The following is an 18,747-nucleotide window of genomic DNA, read 5'->3' as shown; positions in this document are numbered from 1 at the left end:
ACATAGCATTATATACATAGACTTATATCAAGATTCACAAATACAAGTCCTATCCCCTCTAAAAACTAAAAACAAATAGAAGACGAGGGGAAAATAAAATCTAAGAACTTAATTTGTGAGTATAATCTTCTATGCTCTTGAAACTCTGCACTAAACATTTGCATCTATAGCTAAAAGGGGTGAAAATAGGGGGTAAGAATTGGAGAGTTCTTAATAGGGTCGGAGTTAGAAGTTAAGTTCATTATCCAAATTTAAAACTCATATTTTCCTTATAAAAATTTCATGCAAAATGACATTTCATATATTTCACTGCTTACTAAGAAACCATTTTAACCAAAATTTACCGCTGGTCCTTCCAATCACGGCCTCTGACCCAAATCAAATCAACACGGCCTACGGCCAAATTTAACACAAATCACCATCAAAATTTAATCACAAAACGGAATCAATCATAGGCACAAACAATGCAAAATAAACACAAATCAGAAATGAATTACAGAACATAGAATCCAATCATAAGCACACACACTCATTAAAACATAATCACAACAAGTTTGCGCAAACAAGTATGATGCATGTCTAGTCCTATACAGGCAATGAACTCATGTGTCGGTTTGTTGCCCGATTCCCGATACTGGTCCTGAGATAAGCGTTTCATGCCGCCGTCCTTACCTTAGCCAACGTCCCCTCTATGAGCGTTACGCATCGCCGTCCTCATAGGGGAACCTTCCTTCCAGTCTCCAGTGAGCTTTACGTATCGCCGTCCTCACTGAGCCGTCCTTATAGTATCAAGTGAGCGTTATGTGTAGCCGTCCGCACTAGACACTTGGCACTAAGGCCCAAACATCATTCAATTTCTTTATAATCTTTGCTCTTTACTCTACTGCGGTAGAATCCCTTTAATTAACACCTTATTTTATATCTGCTCTATTGTGACAAACATTTTTTAGTTTTTTTATTCTTTTAATTCTTTTGTTTTCTATTCTTTATTGAATAATATTTTCACTTAACTCAGCAACCTTTATCTGAATTTGGCTTCCAGTGCCATAACCTTTGTAAGTAACCTCTGTTTTACAGGTGCAACTCTTTTGAGTCGATGTATCCAGACATAACCTCTGTAAGCAACCTCTGTCTTACAGGTGCGACCATCCCCTGAATTGACCGATGTATCGCTGGAAAGTAAATCTCGGTTGACTCACCACCATATCTCTACTTATCTCATTTTTTTTCGTTCTTTTCTTCCTTACCATTCTATAATATAAATTGTCTTCGCATTATTCCATCGCCTTTCACTAAGTGTCTTATGAAAAAGAATTATAAAGTTCTTTAATTAAGTTTGTATTTTGTAAAGCTTTTAAGATTATTCTGCTTGCTTACTTTCTCATTAATATTACATATTATAATATTCTTACAAAATAATATCTTTGATAAATACTAATTATAATAATGATTTATTTTAATATAAATGAATAATTTTAAATAAGTATTTAAAATAATATTTATAATCTTCTTTTAAAATTTAGTTTATAAAATCTTATTTTTAAACATTTACTAATTACGTTATAAATCATGAATTCTTTAATATTCTATTCTTAACCTCAATATTTTATAAAATTATATTTTAACCCTCACTTATTTTCATATTTATAAAAATAACCCTAAATTTTTATGAAATATCCATTTTTATCCCCGTACTTTATTTGTTACCTAAAATACCCGAAAACTTATATAATTACAAATTGTACCTCAATTTTTATATATAAATACAATGTTACCTTTCAAAAATAAAGTTTGAATACTAATCTTCATCTTATACCAAAACCGAAATCCTTAGCTCTTTCCTTTCAAAATATTACTTGTATTTTAATCTGTTCTTGAGTTTTTCGGATAATGATTCTTCGTAACTTTTAATTTAATCTCTTGGCCATCAAACCTCACCGAATTTATACTTTATTCTTAATGATATTTCATCCCAAAAATTACCAAAACACCTCAACTAGCAATTCATACATAGTCGAACCGAAATCTTAAGCAAACAACAATAATTCAACAAAAATTCAACATAACTTAATCAAACTCAAATAATAATCAATCAAACCAACATTCATTCATCCAATTCACTTTAAATGATTATAAAATTATCAAACCCTACTTCCGTACGAAATCAAAATACTTGAAATTTTGAAGAAACTTTTCGAACGAACTGCTGAAGAAGAAAACGTTATAAATCGTCTGTATCTCTTAAAACTCTAATTGACCGAACTTAAAAAAAGATAAACTACATCACCATTAATTTTTATTGAATAAAAGTAACACCAATATATAAAAGAGGAGACTATAAATATTTTTATCGAATTAAATTTTTTATTAGAATTATAGTTAGTAAAAAATTGAAGTCAGAAGTTTATATTTCTATGAAGTTCACGCTCTCTCTCTTAGTTTTCTTTCTTTTCTTTCTCCAAATGCATGTTCGGTGATGCATGAGGAACAAAACAAAGATTATTAGTGATGAGTGGTGTTTAGGCTTATAGGTGTCAAAGTTAGGAAAATAAAAGAAACATGTGTTATGGTGATATATGTATAAAGGAAACATGTATAAGAATTATATATATGTATATAAGCATGCAGCCATGTTATTTCATTCCTCTTATTGTTTCCTTAAGGCTTCGGCCAAAATGTTTTTGAAATAAATGAATAACAATATAATTTAGTAATGATAATAATAGAATAATATTAAATAATTATATAATAATGACAATATAATATTAATAATAATGATAACAATGATAATATAATCATAGTAATAACAATCATAATCATAATGATAATAATGATAATAGTAATAATAATAATAATAATAACAATAAAAATTAATTTAATTTTTTGTCTATCAAAATATTTTGTAATAAATAATTTAAATTTAATAGAATAAATCGTAATTAAATTAAATTTTAATAATTATAAAATTATATTTAATTATTTTTGTTAAAAACAATTTTTTTAAAAATAAAATTTCAACAAATATAATAACTCATAAATAATTAATTATTTAATTTTTAAAAATTCGAATGTTATATATATGTGCTGATAAATTTTGTATAATTAAAAATTTTTCATCTTCTCTTTTTCTTCATCTTCTGCTATTTCTTCTTCTTTTTTCATCATCATCACTATCTTCTTCTTCTTCTTTTCTTATTCATCTTTTTTTTTTGTTGTTTTACTTTTTCAATTTTCTTCTTGTTTTATTCTTTTAACAAGAATAAAAACAAAAAAATTAAAAAAGAAGAAAAAACACATAATGCTATAAAATTATTTAGAAGATGATGAACTTACATTCATTCAACTAAAAGAAAGAAAGAAATAAAGGAAAAAAGAAGAAGAAAACAAATGCAGTATTAGAGGAAACATTTTTCTGTGTATGTGTGTTGATAAGTTCTACATAATTCAAAACTCTTCTTTTTCCTCCTCCTCATCTTATGCTGCTTTTTCTTCTTCATTTTCTTATTTCATATTCGCATAATTCTTCTTGAGAGGAAAAAATCAAAGAAAAAAATGCATAATGTTGCAAAATCAATAGAAAGTGGAGGAAGGAAAAAACGCAACAACAATAACAGTAATAAAAAAACGACGAAAAAGATAAAACACATAAAAAAAGAGGAGAAACGCAAAGAAAAAAAAAAGAAGAAAGAAGAGGATGAGAAACGTGGAATACAGAAAGGAACAACGTGATTTACACGTGCGTCATATAAGTAACTTATATGATTTATATGCCAAAAAGATTTATATGTATATATAGCAGTACTCAATTTTTTTTTATCTAAGGTGCAATTTATCAATAACAAAAAGAACATATAAATTATTATTTTAAATCATCATCATTTATGACTAAACAATAGATCCCTGTAACTCGTAGTTCTAAACCACGCTTATTTTTAGTATTCAAAATAAAGCCATTTTTGATAAACTATATATTGAGTTATTGACATTTATTTTAAAATAAAGTGAATATTCGACTTAAAAAAAAGAGTCATTTTTGGAACAAAATTAAAGTATTGACGTAAGACTATATTTGCTGGACTTAAATTTATCCTGTATCTCCAAAAAATTTTATTTGGAGGTCAAATTTATCTAATAAATTAGTATTTTTCTTCTAAATTTTAATGAGTAGATTTGTAAACAAAATTAAAATTAAACTTTGAAGGATGCATGTGTCAATATTTAAGAAGCAAATTAAATTAGGAGTATTTATTTAAATTAGTCTCTAATAAATTTTTGATAAGATATTTTAGTTTTTAATAAATTTTTATTATTTTAAAATTTTTTAAGATATACATCTGTCTAATATATTAGTCTCTCTATCTTTTTTTAATAAAATTTTTAACATACGTATTTGAGAAACTAGTTTCTAATACATTTTATAGATTATTTTTGACAAATACTTTTTTGAGACAAATTAACTCTCTTTACAGAAAAATCAACCCCTCTCGAAAATCTCTAAAATAATAAAAATTTATAAATAATAAAAGTATTTAACTTAAAATATTTTAAAAATTAATTTGAATATTCACTCTAAATTAAAAGAAGCTAAGGCGGCAACAACATTTTCAGAAATAATAAATGGGGAGACAATCTTGTGTCTAAATAATTGGGGAGACAATAATCTGTGGAGACAGGCAAAGAAAGAGTAAATTTCGTTGATTGCAGAGGGAACCTAGCCTGCAAGTTCTTCTGCATGATGTTATGATGGAACATATTCTAAAATACATATACGTACACTATAAAGCTCACTTATTTTGTTGAGTTATTGTATTTATGTGTTACATATATTATGAAAATTAATATTCCCTGACACTTTCAGTATATATAATATATATCATCAAATTTTGATGACGAAAATATATTTTTTTTTTTATATTTAGTGTATTTTATTTGTCAAATTGAAATTATTTTTGGAGGGTCAAGATGTTATTTTTTTTTCTTTTAAAAAAAAGTAATAAATATTGTTTTCGTATTCTTTGTATTTCTTCTATATTTCTTCGTTTTCATATTATGTGTTTATTTGGCATATGATTTTGTCTTAGAATTGCGAAAAAAAAAAGGGAATCTGTTGATAAAAGAAAAAATTGGAAGATGGTGTATAAAAAAAAAAAATTCTTATATATCCATGATGATGAAGGCCATTGTTGTGGTTATTGTGTTAATTAAAATTATATATAATTATTCTCTATATATGTCATTTTTTCATACAAGTCCATACAAGTCATTTATATTTATACGTATACATTCTTTTTTGTGTCGCTGTTGCACGTTTTTTTTGTTATTTTTCTTTCATTATCATTATCGTCATCACCAACATTTTCTCTTCCTCTTTTTTTTTTATTGGAATTTTTTCTCCTCCATCCTTTAAGAGGAAAAGAAATGTGAAATATAAATATTGGAAAAAGAACAACTTAATTTCACGCGTGTATTATTATGTAAGTAAATTTGGTTGAATTAGGATTAAATTCATGTGATGATATAAGTATTGGATTTGGTAATATTAAAAAAATAAAAAATAATTATTTTAAACTGTTTAAAGTTATTTTATTTAATATTTATTTATTATAATATATATGTATTAAATAAAATTAAAAATAATGATTTTTGATAATTGTTTATTAATATTTTTTTATTATCAAATATTTTTATTTTGGATCAGGTCTTAGTCAACTTTTGGTTTGAATGCACAACAATCGATACATGGAGGTTAAACAGAGTAGAATGAGATGATAGCAGTTGAGTTATTAAAGTCATGGCTGATGCCTGATGGCAATGAATAAAATTGGAAAAGGCCCGCAAACAAATTGATACATAATGCTTTGAGATACCTCATTTAATGGCAAGGTGGTGATTTGCTACTCCACATTGCTGTTCAAATGAATTTCTTAGAAGGACAATCATATATTAATGCAAGAATTCTTTTACATGACTAAAGAATATTATTTTTTTTAGTTAATATTTGATAAGTAGTAATTTATATTATATTTATTAATATTCTATATACAAAAAATATATAATTTATATTTATATTTATCAGAATTATATATATATTAATACAGTTTAAATTTATATTTTTTAAAATTTGTATCTATAAATTAATAAAAATTAAGAGTAAAATACTTATATATAAGCTAAAGACAATTCGATATTGTATGAATCACCTAAAATGGTAGATGTCTTAAATCATATTTTTATATAAATCGAATTAAACTAATTCGAATTATACGATATAATAGTAAATTGAAACATACATATTCGAATTATATGGGAACACTGTTTTAAGTATAAATCGAATCGACTCAACTCAAATTACTTTACGTGGCACTAAATCGAATAAGTCTGATTCGAATTACATGGTGCAACAATAAATTGAATTAAACCAATTTGATTTGCATTCACTTAGTAAATCGAATGTAACAAATTTGATTTATGCTCAATGGTAGCAAGGGGTAAATCGAATCCATTATGCTCGAAGTAGTATGCATTAAGTTATATGTATAAATCGAATTTAAAGAATTCGATTTAGTATGAAATCAACGTAAATAAATAGGAGCTATTAAGCTAAACGTGAATTCTTCATGATAGTGGAAGTTACAATGGTTAGTGATGATAGTTTTTTAGTTCTGGTGCACTATAGAGGGTCGATTAAAAAAAAAAACGCGTTTTGGAATTAAATTTACTAATAAGGATCCGCTTAGTGTTTTCCTCAAACCTTCAACGAGTTTCACCGAGTTTCAGAATACTATAATCCAAAAACTAGGGATGCAAGGCATGAAACAGATGGAAAAGTTATTCTATAGAATTCTGATTTCTGTGTTGCAAAATAATATGAAGTACGATTCTTTCGTCATAGATAGTGACCAAGATTTGCAAGTCTGTTCTATTGTCGTCGCCAGTTTTTCAAGGTGAAGACCCCCTGAGCTGTTGACCAAACTTGTAGATGTGATCTATAGTTCAGGAGGTTCGAACCGGAATCCTCAACCTTCAGCAATGGCAGCCTGTTCTAGTTCAATGCCTCTTGGTGCCTTTATTTCATCTGTGTCCATGATTGCAACTGAGGCAGTTTTGGTTACCTCCCCGTCCTTCGCAGCTGATCCAAATCGCAATCTTGACGGAGAAATAGGTTATACTCGACCCTTTGGTGAGCTTGCGATTGCGATGACTGGTACTCCTGATATGGTACTAGTTTTCGGATAGGGTAGAGCATCGAATGGTATGGAAGATGTACTGCGGGATGATGATGATGATGATGATGTGGAGCCCGCCACGATTGTTGATGTTAGTGATGATGACATAGCGAGGAGTAATCCAGCTGGGGGCGGTGGAGCGGCTAGTTCAGGAACTCAGCAGTACCCCCCCCCCACTTTTCAACTTTGGACTTGGATGCCCCGAGATCGCAGGGGGTACCTGGTGTACTTGTTGGATTTGGGGTCAGAGATACACAGGATACAGGAGGACTAGCTAAGTTCTAGGTTAGTCAGCAGTTTTAGGATAAAGAGGAGGCCGTCTTAAGCGTGGAGACTTATAGCATCCGCTGTGGGGTTGAGTACAAAGTGTTGGAATCTGATTATCGCAAGTATTATGAAAAGTGTAAAGAATTTGGCAATGGGTGCACATGGTTTATTCGGATCAGTCTCCACCAGCGCAGAGGTATTTGGGAGGTAAAATGGTACAATGGACCTCATACTTTTCATGCTACGTCGATAACGAGTGATCATATGATGCTTGATTACCATGTGATCTCGGACTTCATACTGCCTATTATTAGAGCTAATGATATCGACACGATCAAGGTACTGTTGAAGGCGACAGAGACACATTTCGGTTTTATAACGACTTACAGAAGAGTTTGGTTCGCTAAGTTGAAAGCCTTGACTCAGATTTATAGAGATTGGAAAGACTTATATAATGAGTTGTCGCCATGAATACTAGGTGTGTAGATGACAATGTCGGGTCATGTTGTAGTGTTGAGGACGAGTCCTGTGCAAGTGGATGGGCAAATCGATGAGTCGCATGTTTATTTCTACTGTCTTTTTTGGACATTTTCACCGTGTATCAAGACCTACTTCCAACATTGTAAGCCGTTGGTTAGTGTCGACGGGATCCACTTGTACGGTAAATATGGGGTACGCTGCTTATTGCAATTGCTTAGGATGGCAATTCCAATATCATTCATGTCGCATTCGCACTTTGGGGGTGAGAATGCAAATTCGTGGTCATTCTTCAATCCTCCACAATCACCACCGTTACCAACTCTACTACCACCACCTATACCACCATCACGTCCATCACCATGGCCTCCGAAACCTCCTCCATCTCCACCCCCATCACCTCTGTCATATCCTCCATCACCAACATCATCACCATTATCATCTTCACTATCACAACCGTCGTCTCCACCGTTACTTTCATCCTCTTCACCTTTCCCTCCACGTCGTGCTCTACCTCAACCACCACCCCTAACTCTTCTACGGTCGTGATCCTTAGCTCCTCTACGACCTTGATCCCTTCCCTCCAATGCATTGATGGCATCGTCAAGCCACATTCACTAACGCTGATTCGAACGTGTCCCGACACGACGTATTCGCTCAACACGACAGTTGTCTGAAATATCTAGCAGGTGAAATATATGTGTCTCTGGATGGCATCTCTTAATAAACGCACTCACTAATGGCTCAACCATTCTAAACTAGTGATTGTTGAGCCTTGCAAGATGGGCCAGGCCAATCATCTGTAGATATGGCATGATCCTATCGTTTAAGGGCATACCATGCTATCTCTTCATACTCGTGATATAGTGGTGGGCTGCATGACAATGAAAAAATTCTCTTAAAACCATAACACTTTAGAAAATAAAAATCACCTAAAAGACTAAAACTGATAATTCTAATAAAGAAATACTTTAACCAAAACTAAATTAAATTCTAAAGGAACATAGTTAATCTTGTATTTACTACAGAAAGCTAAACCCTTTAGTATATAACTAAAATTGTAGTGCCTCGTTAATCTAACATTTAATAATTCAATTTTTTAAAATAAAGTAAATCATTCTAAATTCTTGCTAATCTTCTACTGCCTAGTTAATCCAACGCTTGAAATTCAAAATTAAATTAAATTAAATTCCAACAAAATTTCTAACGTCATTAAACTTCTAACAATAAATATTTACAAACTCTAACCAAACTTGTTACATCTACTTTTCAACATACTTAATTACTCCTCATCCAACATGCATTTGTGATTTCAATCTTTTAACACTACCCTAAACCCTAAATCAATACTCTAACTATTATTTGAAGTTTAAAGATTCTAATAATTCTAATAATCAAGTTCTAAGCAATTTAATATCAGTAACAATTCATTATTTCTTAAAGAAAATAAAAAAATTAAATTTCATTTACTAACCTCTTCATGCACGCTACCAGCAATAATATGGGTGACTTTATCCAACCGATAGATTCAATTTGGGTCGTCTTTCATCTTCGCAGTTTCAATCTTCTACTATAAATTCCTTTAGTTGCTCTAATTTTTTTGTTTTGGTGGAGTATAATATGGTAAAATGTAATAAGAAATAAGTCAATTTGAATTCTATATATAGAGGTATGTATGTAAATCGAATCAAGGTGTATCGATTTACATTGGAACGTGAATATGCATAAATTGAATCAAGGTGTGTCAATTTACCGATGTAATTCGAATTCAACCAAATCAATTTACTATGTGCAAATACCATAGACTTAATCGAGATAGACTATATCGATTTACTATTGATAATGTCTAATATACCATGTAAATTACTTAGTAAAATACCCAAGGCATAAAAGAAGCATTTTCTACGGGATCCCGAAACCACCAGCCACCCCGACCTAATTCATGATGAGCCCACCAACTTCCTGGCATGATGCCCACGGTTAAAAACCACCGACATGTCAAGATCCAAATTCGAATCAGTTTCTGGTCCTGGTCAGATACCACTGTGTTCGCGCCGGCGCAACAAAACGTTGTAGACAGACTCTTGATTGCCTTAAATACAAAGCAAGAAAGAGCCAGCCAGATCGTTTCCCTAATCTCCTACAACGTAGGTACAGCTCCAAACATTTATTTAAAGCCTCCGTTTGCGGGTGGTACGACGAGCTCATATTCAAAGTAGTACGTACCATGAAGCTTACATAAATGTTTCCAAAAAGCACTTGCCATAGAGCTAGACCTGTGAGCAACTACGCTTTCCAGATAAGGATGGAGCCGGCTGTCATCACTCACCATTTACTTAGCTAGAACACAACTTCCATCATAATTGATTCTACCTATTTCTAAAGGATTCCATCCAGCCACAGGTTTCCGACCCTGACGTGAACAGACGCTCTCTCCATCGAGAAATTCAACTGTCAAGATTAGCGTACTAAACGATTCGATCTATCACCTACGTCATTTCTACTTGCTTGGATTTACATAAAACCCTAATAATTCAATATACTTTAATTCGATTTACTGCTATAATTTGTAATTCGAATTTAATATATTCAATTTATATAATAATATGCATGGAGACGTTCACGTAACGTTTTTTTATTTTAGATGATTCATGTAATATCGAGTTGTTTTTAGTTTATATAAGTGTTTTACTTTACAATTTATTACTTTTATAAATAATTTCTGCTAATTTATCGAAAAAGTAGCACATCTTATGTAATGCACGTCGTGCTGTTGATTTGAAAGAATATGGTAGGAAACTAACAATCAAGAGGGCATACACATAAAAACAATGTTGACAGCCCAAACCATGAAATAAATCATGACAACCACTTAATTAATTATTTGCAATTTAGTCCAATTTATGAATATATATAGTTTCCTAATTATTATTTAGGAGTTTAGAGATGACAAATATGTCTCTAGAATGTGAGATAATATTGTCTCTTAATTAAGATAATAATACAAAACATGGTATTAATGTAATTGACCCAATATGTGCCCCTATCTTCGGACATGACCAAGTAAGTGATCAAGCCACTTGTGGTGTTAGAGACTCGAACCTTAACAAAGCTAAGGTTGGTCCTACTCTTAATATAGCCACCCAATTAAACCGATAAAGTTTAATTTCATGTTGCATAATTCCTTTTATGCTATATATAGTGGGTTGTGGTTGTGCATGGTGGTTAAGTGACATACCCAGCAAAGGAATGCTCACACGTACGTACATATGCATGTACCAATGCTAGGTGTTGATACTTGACAGCAAGAAGTTTCTGGTTTTTTGTGCTTAATTAGATGTTAATGGATATATAAAAGTAGATTGGATACCAATGATATCATTCGTGCAGTTATGCCAATTAAGGATAGGGTATACGAAATTAAAATAATTATTCATACTACTTGTGTATTAACAGGACATTCTCTCTTTTTATTTATTAAATATATATATAATATTAATAAAAGAACAAAATAAAGGATGCAATAATGATAAAGAGAAATAAAATTTGATCCTATGCTTATGGGAAAAAAAATTTAAGAATCAATAATTTTAATTTAAGAAAAATAAAAAATAAAAATAAATTATTATCACACTAATATTTTAATGAGTTATCATCACTACAAAAAATACGTCAAATACCGTTGGATTTAATATTACGCATTATCGTCGGTTTTACCGACGGAATTATAGATAATTTTGGTATAGAATTCATTTAGAAAAATTGTTATTGGCAAATTTTCGATTCTGACAAAAAATTTGCTGGTAATACCACTAAAAAGACTTGGTAGTAAAACGAAAAAAAATACATAAATTTTAGGGTAAAATTTACTGTCAAATTTATCCAATAATAAGCCATTTTAGTAAAATGGTATATTTTGATAATCCGCTATAAATTATCGTCGAATTTTAGTCAAAGATAATAAAAGCTAAAATTAAAAGCGAAAACCCTTCCCTTCATTTTAATTAAAAAAACCCTTTCTTTGGTCTCTTTTCTCTTTTTCTCTCTAGCCATGCATTTCCTCTCTCCAATACTTCATAATCACTTCTAAGATTATAGTTTATACACATGTCATGTTATTATTTTTTTAAAAAAATATTTTTTTAACTATATTTAAACACTTAAGTAAATATATGGGTGGAGTCTTGTACATTTTAAAGGGCGCAATGACCCCTTTAAAATTATATATATATATAATATATATATATATATTTAATTTTATTTTTTTTCTCTTTCTAAAGTTATATTTTTTTTATTCTAGTTCTGGCCGTGAGTAAATATTACATGAAAATACTGCAACTATCTATCGACTAGAAACCTGTGTACTAAGTAAGTAAATCTATTTTTTTCCCCTCTTAGATGTATGTTCTTAAAAAAATAATCGTTAATTCATTAATTAATTGAAAGCTCAACTAAAGGTTAGCAAACAATTTACAATAATTTCAGTTCTGGGGTTTACAATAATTCCTACTATATAGAGGATTCATTTCCTTTTACATGCCATATTTTTTGTATTATTATTATTATTATTATTATTATTATTATTATTATTATTATTATTATTATTATTATTATTATTTACAGAAAATATAAGCCTGTAATCTCCACTTCCAACGATCATGTGCATTCCACTGATTTAATCATAATATATATATTCCATTATATATCCGGAGCTCCGTTTAAATTTTACCATTTGTAAGTTCATTATGTTGTCTGCCAGTGTATTCTCTATTTATGTAATAATATCATACTTTTTTAAATTTACTACATAAAAGTAACGTGCGTGACGGCTCAACCACAGTAATCTATCTCAATCTAAATTAAGAAAGAACAGAAAACAAACAAAATAAAGACCTATTCCACTCACATACATATCACACTTTCAGCTTCAAAGTCTATAAACAAAATACAAATTTGTTTTCTTCCTACAAAACACTTTATGAAATTCATATGAAATCGCTGTTTGCGGTGTGAACTGGGAGAACTTTAAACTGTTGCATTTGTATAAAAAAATTATATCAATAATATGAATCTAATTTTGATGTACATACTTCCTGCTAGATATATAATGATTTATGTGTCTCTTTTTATCAGTTTAATTTTAAGAGAAGTAGTATTATAACATGGTATCAAAACTTTTATATATGATCGAAAAATTTAGAATTCAATCTTTATTATTTCCAAAAGAAAAAAATAACATAAAACAAATAATAAAAAAAATTATGCAAAAATTTACACAAATTAAAAAAAAAATTTCTTACATAAAAAAATATTAAAAATATAATTATTAATATATATCTTTCTATCAATTTAAATTTAAAAGAAAAAAGTGTGTTTATATAACAATATAAATAATATAAAAAATAATTATTTTTATTAATATAAAATTATATACATTTTTATACTGATAATACATTAAATTTTAAATTCTCACCATATATACGCATAAAATCTTTGTATTAAATAAAGTTTAATATATTACTTTTGGGATAAAATAGTAGATAACAAAATTTAATAAGATTGGTATGATTATTAAAATTATAGGGAATCCAAGGAATCGTCAACTCTAGGATGAGTAGGTGGTTTCACACCCACTAAGAACATATATTATCATTGTCGTACTCCCCCACTTCACCAACCATATGAGAGGAATGGGTTTTTAAATTGAACCAAATGATTTTAATTAGATTACAAAGTGATTTCTTAATCCAATAATATGAGAGTTGCATGCTAATTAAAATCCTTCACTAATCAATTTTAACTTTTTTAATGTTTTTGATCAATTGCGGTTAGGGCATCACAGGTCCACGACAACACCACGCCCTACAAAGCCAATTCTTCACCTATGTCTCTTTTCAGCATAGCATAGCATAGCCTTTTCTTTTCCTAATGTCCAAGCTAGCTAGATAGCTTTCAAAGTGCTCATTCATTTTTTTTTCTTTGTCTTAATTAAAAATGTGTTAGTTACTTATTAAGAGTATTCAACTTAATTAGCATATCACACTGTTATGATTTAGTGGTCCTCCAAAAGTATTCGTTTTCCAAATTGATCTAATTAATAATGAACGGTGCTTTTTATGCTATTTTGAAAAATAAAAGAAGAGATATAATAAGGGCATGGAAAATGTAACAAAGGAGAGGTAGATAATCATTAATCAATTTGGGTTAATCGAGTGACCAACTTACTTATCTATTTAAGCAAATGTATGTTAGAAGTTCAAATTTTATCTTATTATATATGTAGTAATTTATTAACTAATAATAAACTTTTAAATACAATTTAGATCTCTAATAAATTAGTTTTTAAAAAAAATATACATGACTATCATTAATAGATAATAATGTTGATAATGTATGTTTCTGATGAGATTTGAGAATTATACGCTATAGATTGGTTTATTTAGATGTTTTATTATGATTTTTTTAACAACTACTTGTTGATGTAATATTTGAATTTTATGAATAATTTTATAAATGTTTTTACGGGTCTACTTTTGAAATTTTATTTCTATTAAAATATAAAGAAGATCAATAATTATTAAAAAAATGTTTCAAAAAAATTTAGCTGTGCTGTAGCATCCCAACAAGCACTAGATAGGACCACTTTTTTTATTTCTTGGATATCAATCTAACTATTAAATTTAAATATTAAAATTATTACATATTATATATACATAGTATTTATTAAGTTATATATATAAACACAAAAAAAATATATGATTTAATTTAGTTGTTAGAAATTGCAGGTAAAATTTACAATCTGAAAATACTATTTCGAATTACCATTGAAATAACACACATGATCATGCATTTTATGTTATTATTGACACAAATATTAATTAGACGTTTATTAATGACAACATATTTGTGTCAAAAAATAAAATTTATTAAATCACCGATTTTAGCAAAACAATTTACATTCTGATTTATCAGTCTATAGACGCAATAAAATTCAATAACCCTAAATTAATTTTATCCTTCTGGTTGCCGAAATTTGCCGTTTTTCAAGATAAGACCAAAAAGAAAATGTCAAAAAGCTAAAGAGAAACATGTATTATTAATAACCATCCCCCAACCAGAACCAAAAAATTAACAAAAAAAAAAAAAAAAACACCCCACAAAATATGTAATCGCATTTGACGGTAATAAAAGATGATACCAGTTTCAATATTATTATTCTGTAAATCGCATTAATTTTTCAAATAATTCAGAGACTAACCTCTTGTATTATTAGAAGCCAACTAAATTGACATCAAGGTTTTAGAGAATCCATGAAGAGATATTTTGTCCACATCTTTAGGGACCGTGTCTTATATACATATCTCTATCTTTTTCTGGTTTTTTCCATTAAACCCATCATTTGAATCTTCTTCTTCTTTATTATTATTTATTTTCCTTGCCATAATCTAAAGTTAGCTAGGCTTCTATTTGGAAATCTCCACCTAGTAAATTTACAAAAAAAAAATATTTTTCAAAAAATTAAGACTTTATTAATAATAAAAATTCATATACAAATTATTTTTATATGAAATTGATTATTGAAAACTGTTAAATAATAATTTAGATAAATATATTAAATTATCTAATAATTTTTAATTATAAACTTCACATAAAAACATCTGTTACCAGATTAAAAAAAATAAATTTTGAAAAATTAAAAGGAAAATAAAATAGTTAAAGCTATGTAATTATTATTAAGATGAACATAGGCACCTTTTATCTACCAAAAAATGAAAACATATATATGGGCACTTTTTGACTATTGCTACCACGCATATGAGATGCATGAAGACAGAGTTAATTTGAAGCAAAAGAGGCCCCCACAGGCCACAACATATGAGAGAGCAAAAGCCCTCTTTTTTCCATTGCCATGAATAAGTGTAGAAATTCTGCCTTTGCTTTCAGCTTCATCTTAATCTTCTTCACACTGTTTACTTCCCTTTTTCCTTTTTTCCCCCATGTCGTGCTAAACAAACGTTACACATTACTCCTCCATCTTCCTCTACTTGATGCTCAATCATTTTGTAAGAGGGGTATCAAACTTTACCCACATAATCAAATAAAAAAACTAACTTTGTTAAGATGCTCCATAAAATATATACCACCATGGATTCTCTCCCTCTCACCTCTGATCTCCACCATTACACTACTTTGAATTATTCATTTATTATTATAAAATAGGAATTATTTGTAAATTTAAAATTATCATAGGAATTTTTTCACTTAAATAGTAATCTCATATTCATGTTCTGAATATATAAAAAATAAAAATACTATTTATACACCAAAATCAACCACTAAAATTAATTACCAAATGATAGCTGATTTAGTGACTGATTTTAGTGTACATGTAACATAACTCTATAAAAAAATAAAAATATTTAATAATGCTGAAAAGTTTTTCAAATAGGAGGTTATTTATTTTCTTTATTACCTATTTTATAAAATATAAATAATATTTCTTAAAAAAAACTCATCAAAGGTGATGATTAATTAACCATTTTCAGAATGCATCCACCCAAATTAAAGAGAGTAAAATATAGAGGGACTGGAAGATTATTAGACAGCTAGTAAAAACAAAAAGAAATAATCTTATTATTTATCCGATGATGTAAACCCCCCAACCCACACCATTAAAATCCTAATTTTTAGAAAGTAGTCCCCCGAATTCATCAAAATTACAGAATGAACCCACTGGCAATGGCTCTATTGGTATTGAAGTGAGTAGTTTCATACACAGGCAACTCCTCCCTATACCTCTCAATCCCAATTGCTGAAAGATTATCCAATTCAAATAGATCAGAGCTACAACAACTAGCATCATCATCATCATCATCGTCATCATCATAATCAAGTTCATAACGCATGACGTCATCATGAAATTCTTCATTCTTCTTCTTCTTCTTCATCTGATAATTCTTCAACAAGTCCCTAGCTAATTCCTCTACTCGTTTACTCTCCTGCAACACATGGAACCTAAGCTCTTCATCGTTAGTGTTCTTACCATTATACCCCTTTGCGGCCACCACTAAATTACTGTTTTGCCCTTCATGCAGATTCTTGTGCCCGCAAGGCCTGCAATCTTCTCCAACTATCACACTCACTGGACAGAACCGTACGGACCTCTTCGTCCCCGTTCTCGAAGACGGAGTCTTGCTCAGGCAAGATCTTGAGAACGAGGACGCAGAGGAACATGCAGAGTTAGAATAACTAATACCGCGTCCTCCGCTATGCTGCGTGGCGGAGGAAGGCTGCTCGTGCACCACGACGGGGCTCGAAGAAACCACCTTGGCTTTCTTCGAGCTTCCGTTTGAGTGGAAGAGCGAGTTGAGGAAGCTGGCGAGTCTTGCACCCGGCGAGATCGGCTGCTTTGTTTTCTTCAACTCGCCGTACAAGATTCTCAGCGCTTTGTTCTTCGTTTTACCAAATCCGTTATTGTTATTAGTGTCGTTGTTTTCATTCTTCGGCTTCTGCGGCTGCGAGATCCATCTGTTGTCATCAAACGTGGTTGTTGGCTTCTCGGAAACGCTGGTGCGAATCGGCTTCGGCCTTTGGCGGTGGCCGTAGAAGGACTCCGATTCCGATGAAGAGAAGCCGGCGGAGCTAGATTCCGAGGAAGTTGAGTTCGAGTACATGGAAAGTGCGTTGGAGGAAGATCTAGAATTGCAGCTTCTATTACTTCTTCGATCGAACTCCGTTAGCGAGTTTCTCCCCTTCAACAAGAGTTTCTCGTCTTTCTTGATCTCCATCCAACTCTCCACCTTGCTGGCCCTGCTGGGAGAATTCTGTTTCTGCTTCTTCATGGTAGTTGTAACCGTTTCTTCGACCTCGATGGAGCGGTAGATTGCGTCAAGGAGAGTGGAAGAGAAAGACGGATTACTATTCCTTTCTCTGTGTCCTCGTAATGGTTTGTCCCAATTTTCCATTCTTGTTATATAGAGATGGAGAAGGCTACCCTCCTGTGCGAGTGTGAAAGAGGAGAAAGAATTAAGAGAGATAGAAAGGAAACAGAATTTTGATGGTTATCAATTACTCTTGGGCTTTGTTGTCTGCTTCAAATAGTAGTAGTAGTGTGAGAGAGAGAGAAATGAAAAGAAGAAGAAAAGAAAGAAAGGAGAGAGACATGAGTGGTTGATGGTTTAGAGAGGGACAGTAATGAAAGCCCAAATTTCACGCCTCAAAGAGAAGAGAAACAGAAAGGATGATTGAGAGAGAGAGGTTTGGAGAGTTGTTTCTTTTGAAATGCTCTTATAAGGGTTGTTGTGGGGGTATGTAGACAGAGTATGGTAGTGGAGCTGCCCAGCCTGTACATCATGACGTGGATATTTTCATTTCATTTATTTAATGTAATTATTATTAATTCACCCTCTTTAATATAATTTTTTTCCCCATGGGAGGAATTGACATTAGATCCTTACTTTTTCTTTATATAAGAAAAGAAGGGAAATGCAATGTTGGGTAGGGCCATACAAAGAAGATATTGATCCTAACAGCACAACCTATTTTGCGCTTGCTCAGGAACTCAGGATGTTTTGATCCATCCAAGAAGATTCCGCTTCCCCATTTATAATTCCAATATCTATATTTATCTTCATCTTATCTCGGATGTACATGTTTTTTGTTTAGTATGGAATTTCTTTAAATAATTAGATATATGTAATTCCAAAAAATTTGTGTTTTTATATGTTATTTATACTGTTTGTAAAAAATTATTACATATATTTTATTTACCCTATAA

At 30.3% G+C, this 18,747-nt stretch overlaps 1 protein-coding gene across 1 annotated transcript; it reads right to left on the bottom strand.

Annotated features, from left to right (window-relative positions):
- Positions 1-16,580: 16,580 nt before the first annotated feature.
- LOC130947380 (protein BIG GRAIN 1-like B) lies at positions 16,581-18,250 on the bottom strand. The gene has a single exon (XM_057876071.1). The coding sequence runs from the start codon at positions 17,933-17,935 to the stop codon at positions 16,688-16,690; it is 1,248 nt and encodes a 415-aa protein (XP_057732054.1). The 5' UTR covers positions 17,936-18,250; the 3' UTR covers positions 16,581-16,687.
- Between the last annotated feature and the right edge of the window lie 497 nt (positions 18,251-18,747).

Source organism: Arachis stenosperma, chromosome 9 (assembly GCF_014773155.1).
Source record: "Arachis stenosperma cultivar V10309 chromosome 9, arast.V10309.gnm1.PFL2, whole genome shotgun sequence".
Lineage (NCBI taxonomy): Eukaryota > Viridiplantae > Streptophyta > Magnoliopsida > Fabales > Fabaceae > Arachis > Arachis stenosperma.
This window is presented reverse-complemented; position numbering and strand designations above follow the sequence as displayed.

Excerpts from the sequence above, each read along its gene's own strand:
- LOC130947380 (XM_057876071.1), bottom strand. The coding sequence starts at position 17,935 with ATGGAAAATTGGGACAAACCATTACGAGGACACAGAGAAAGGAATAGT.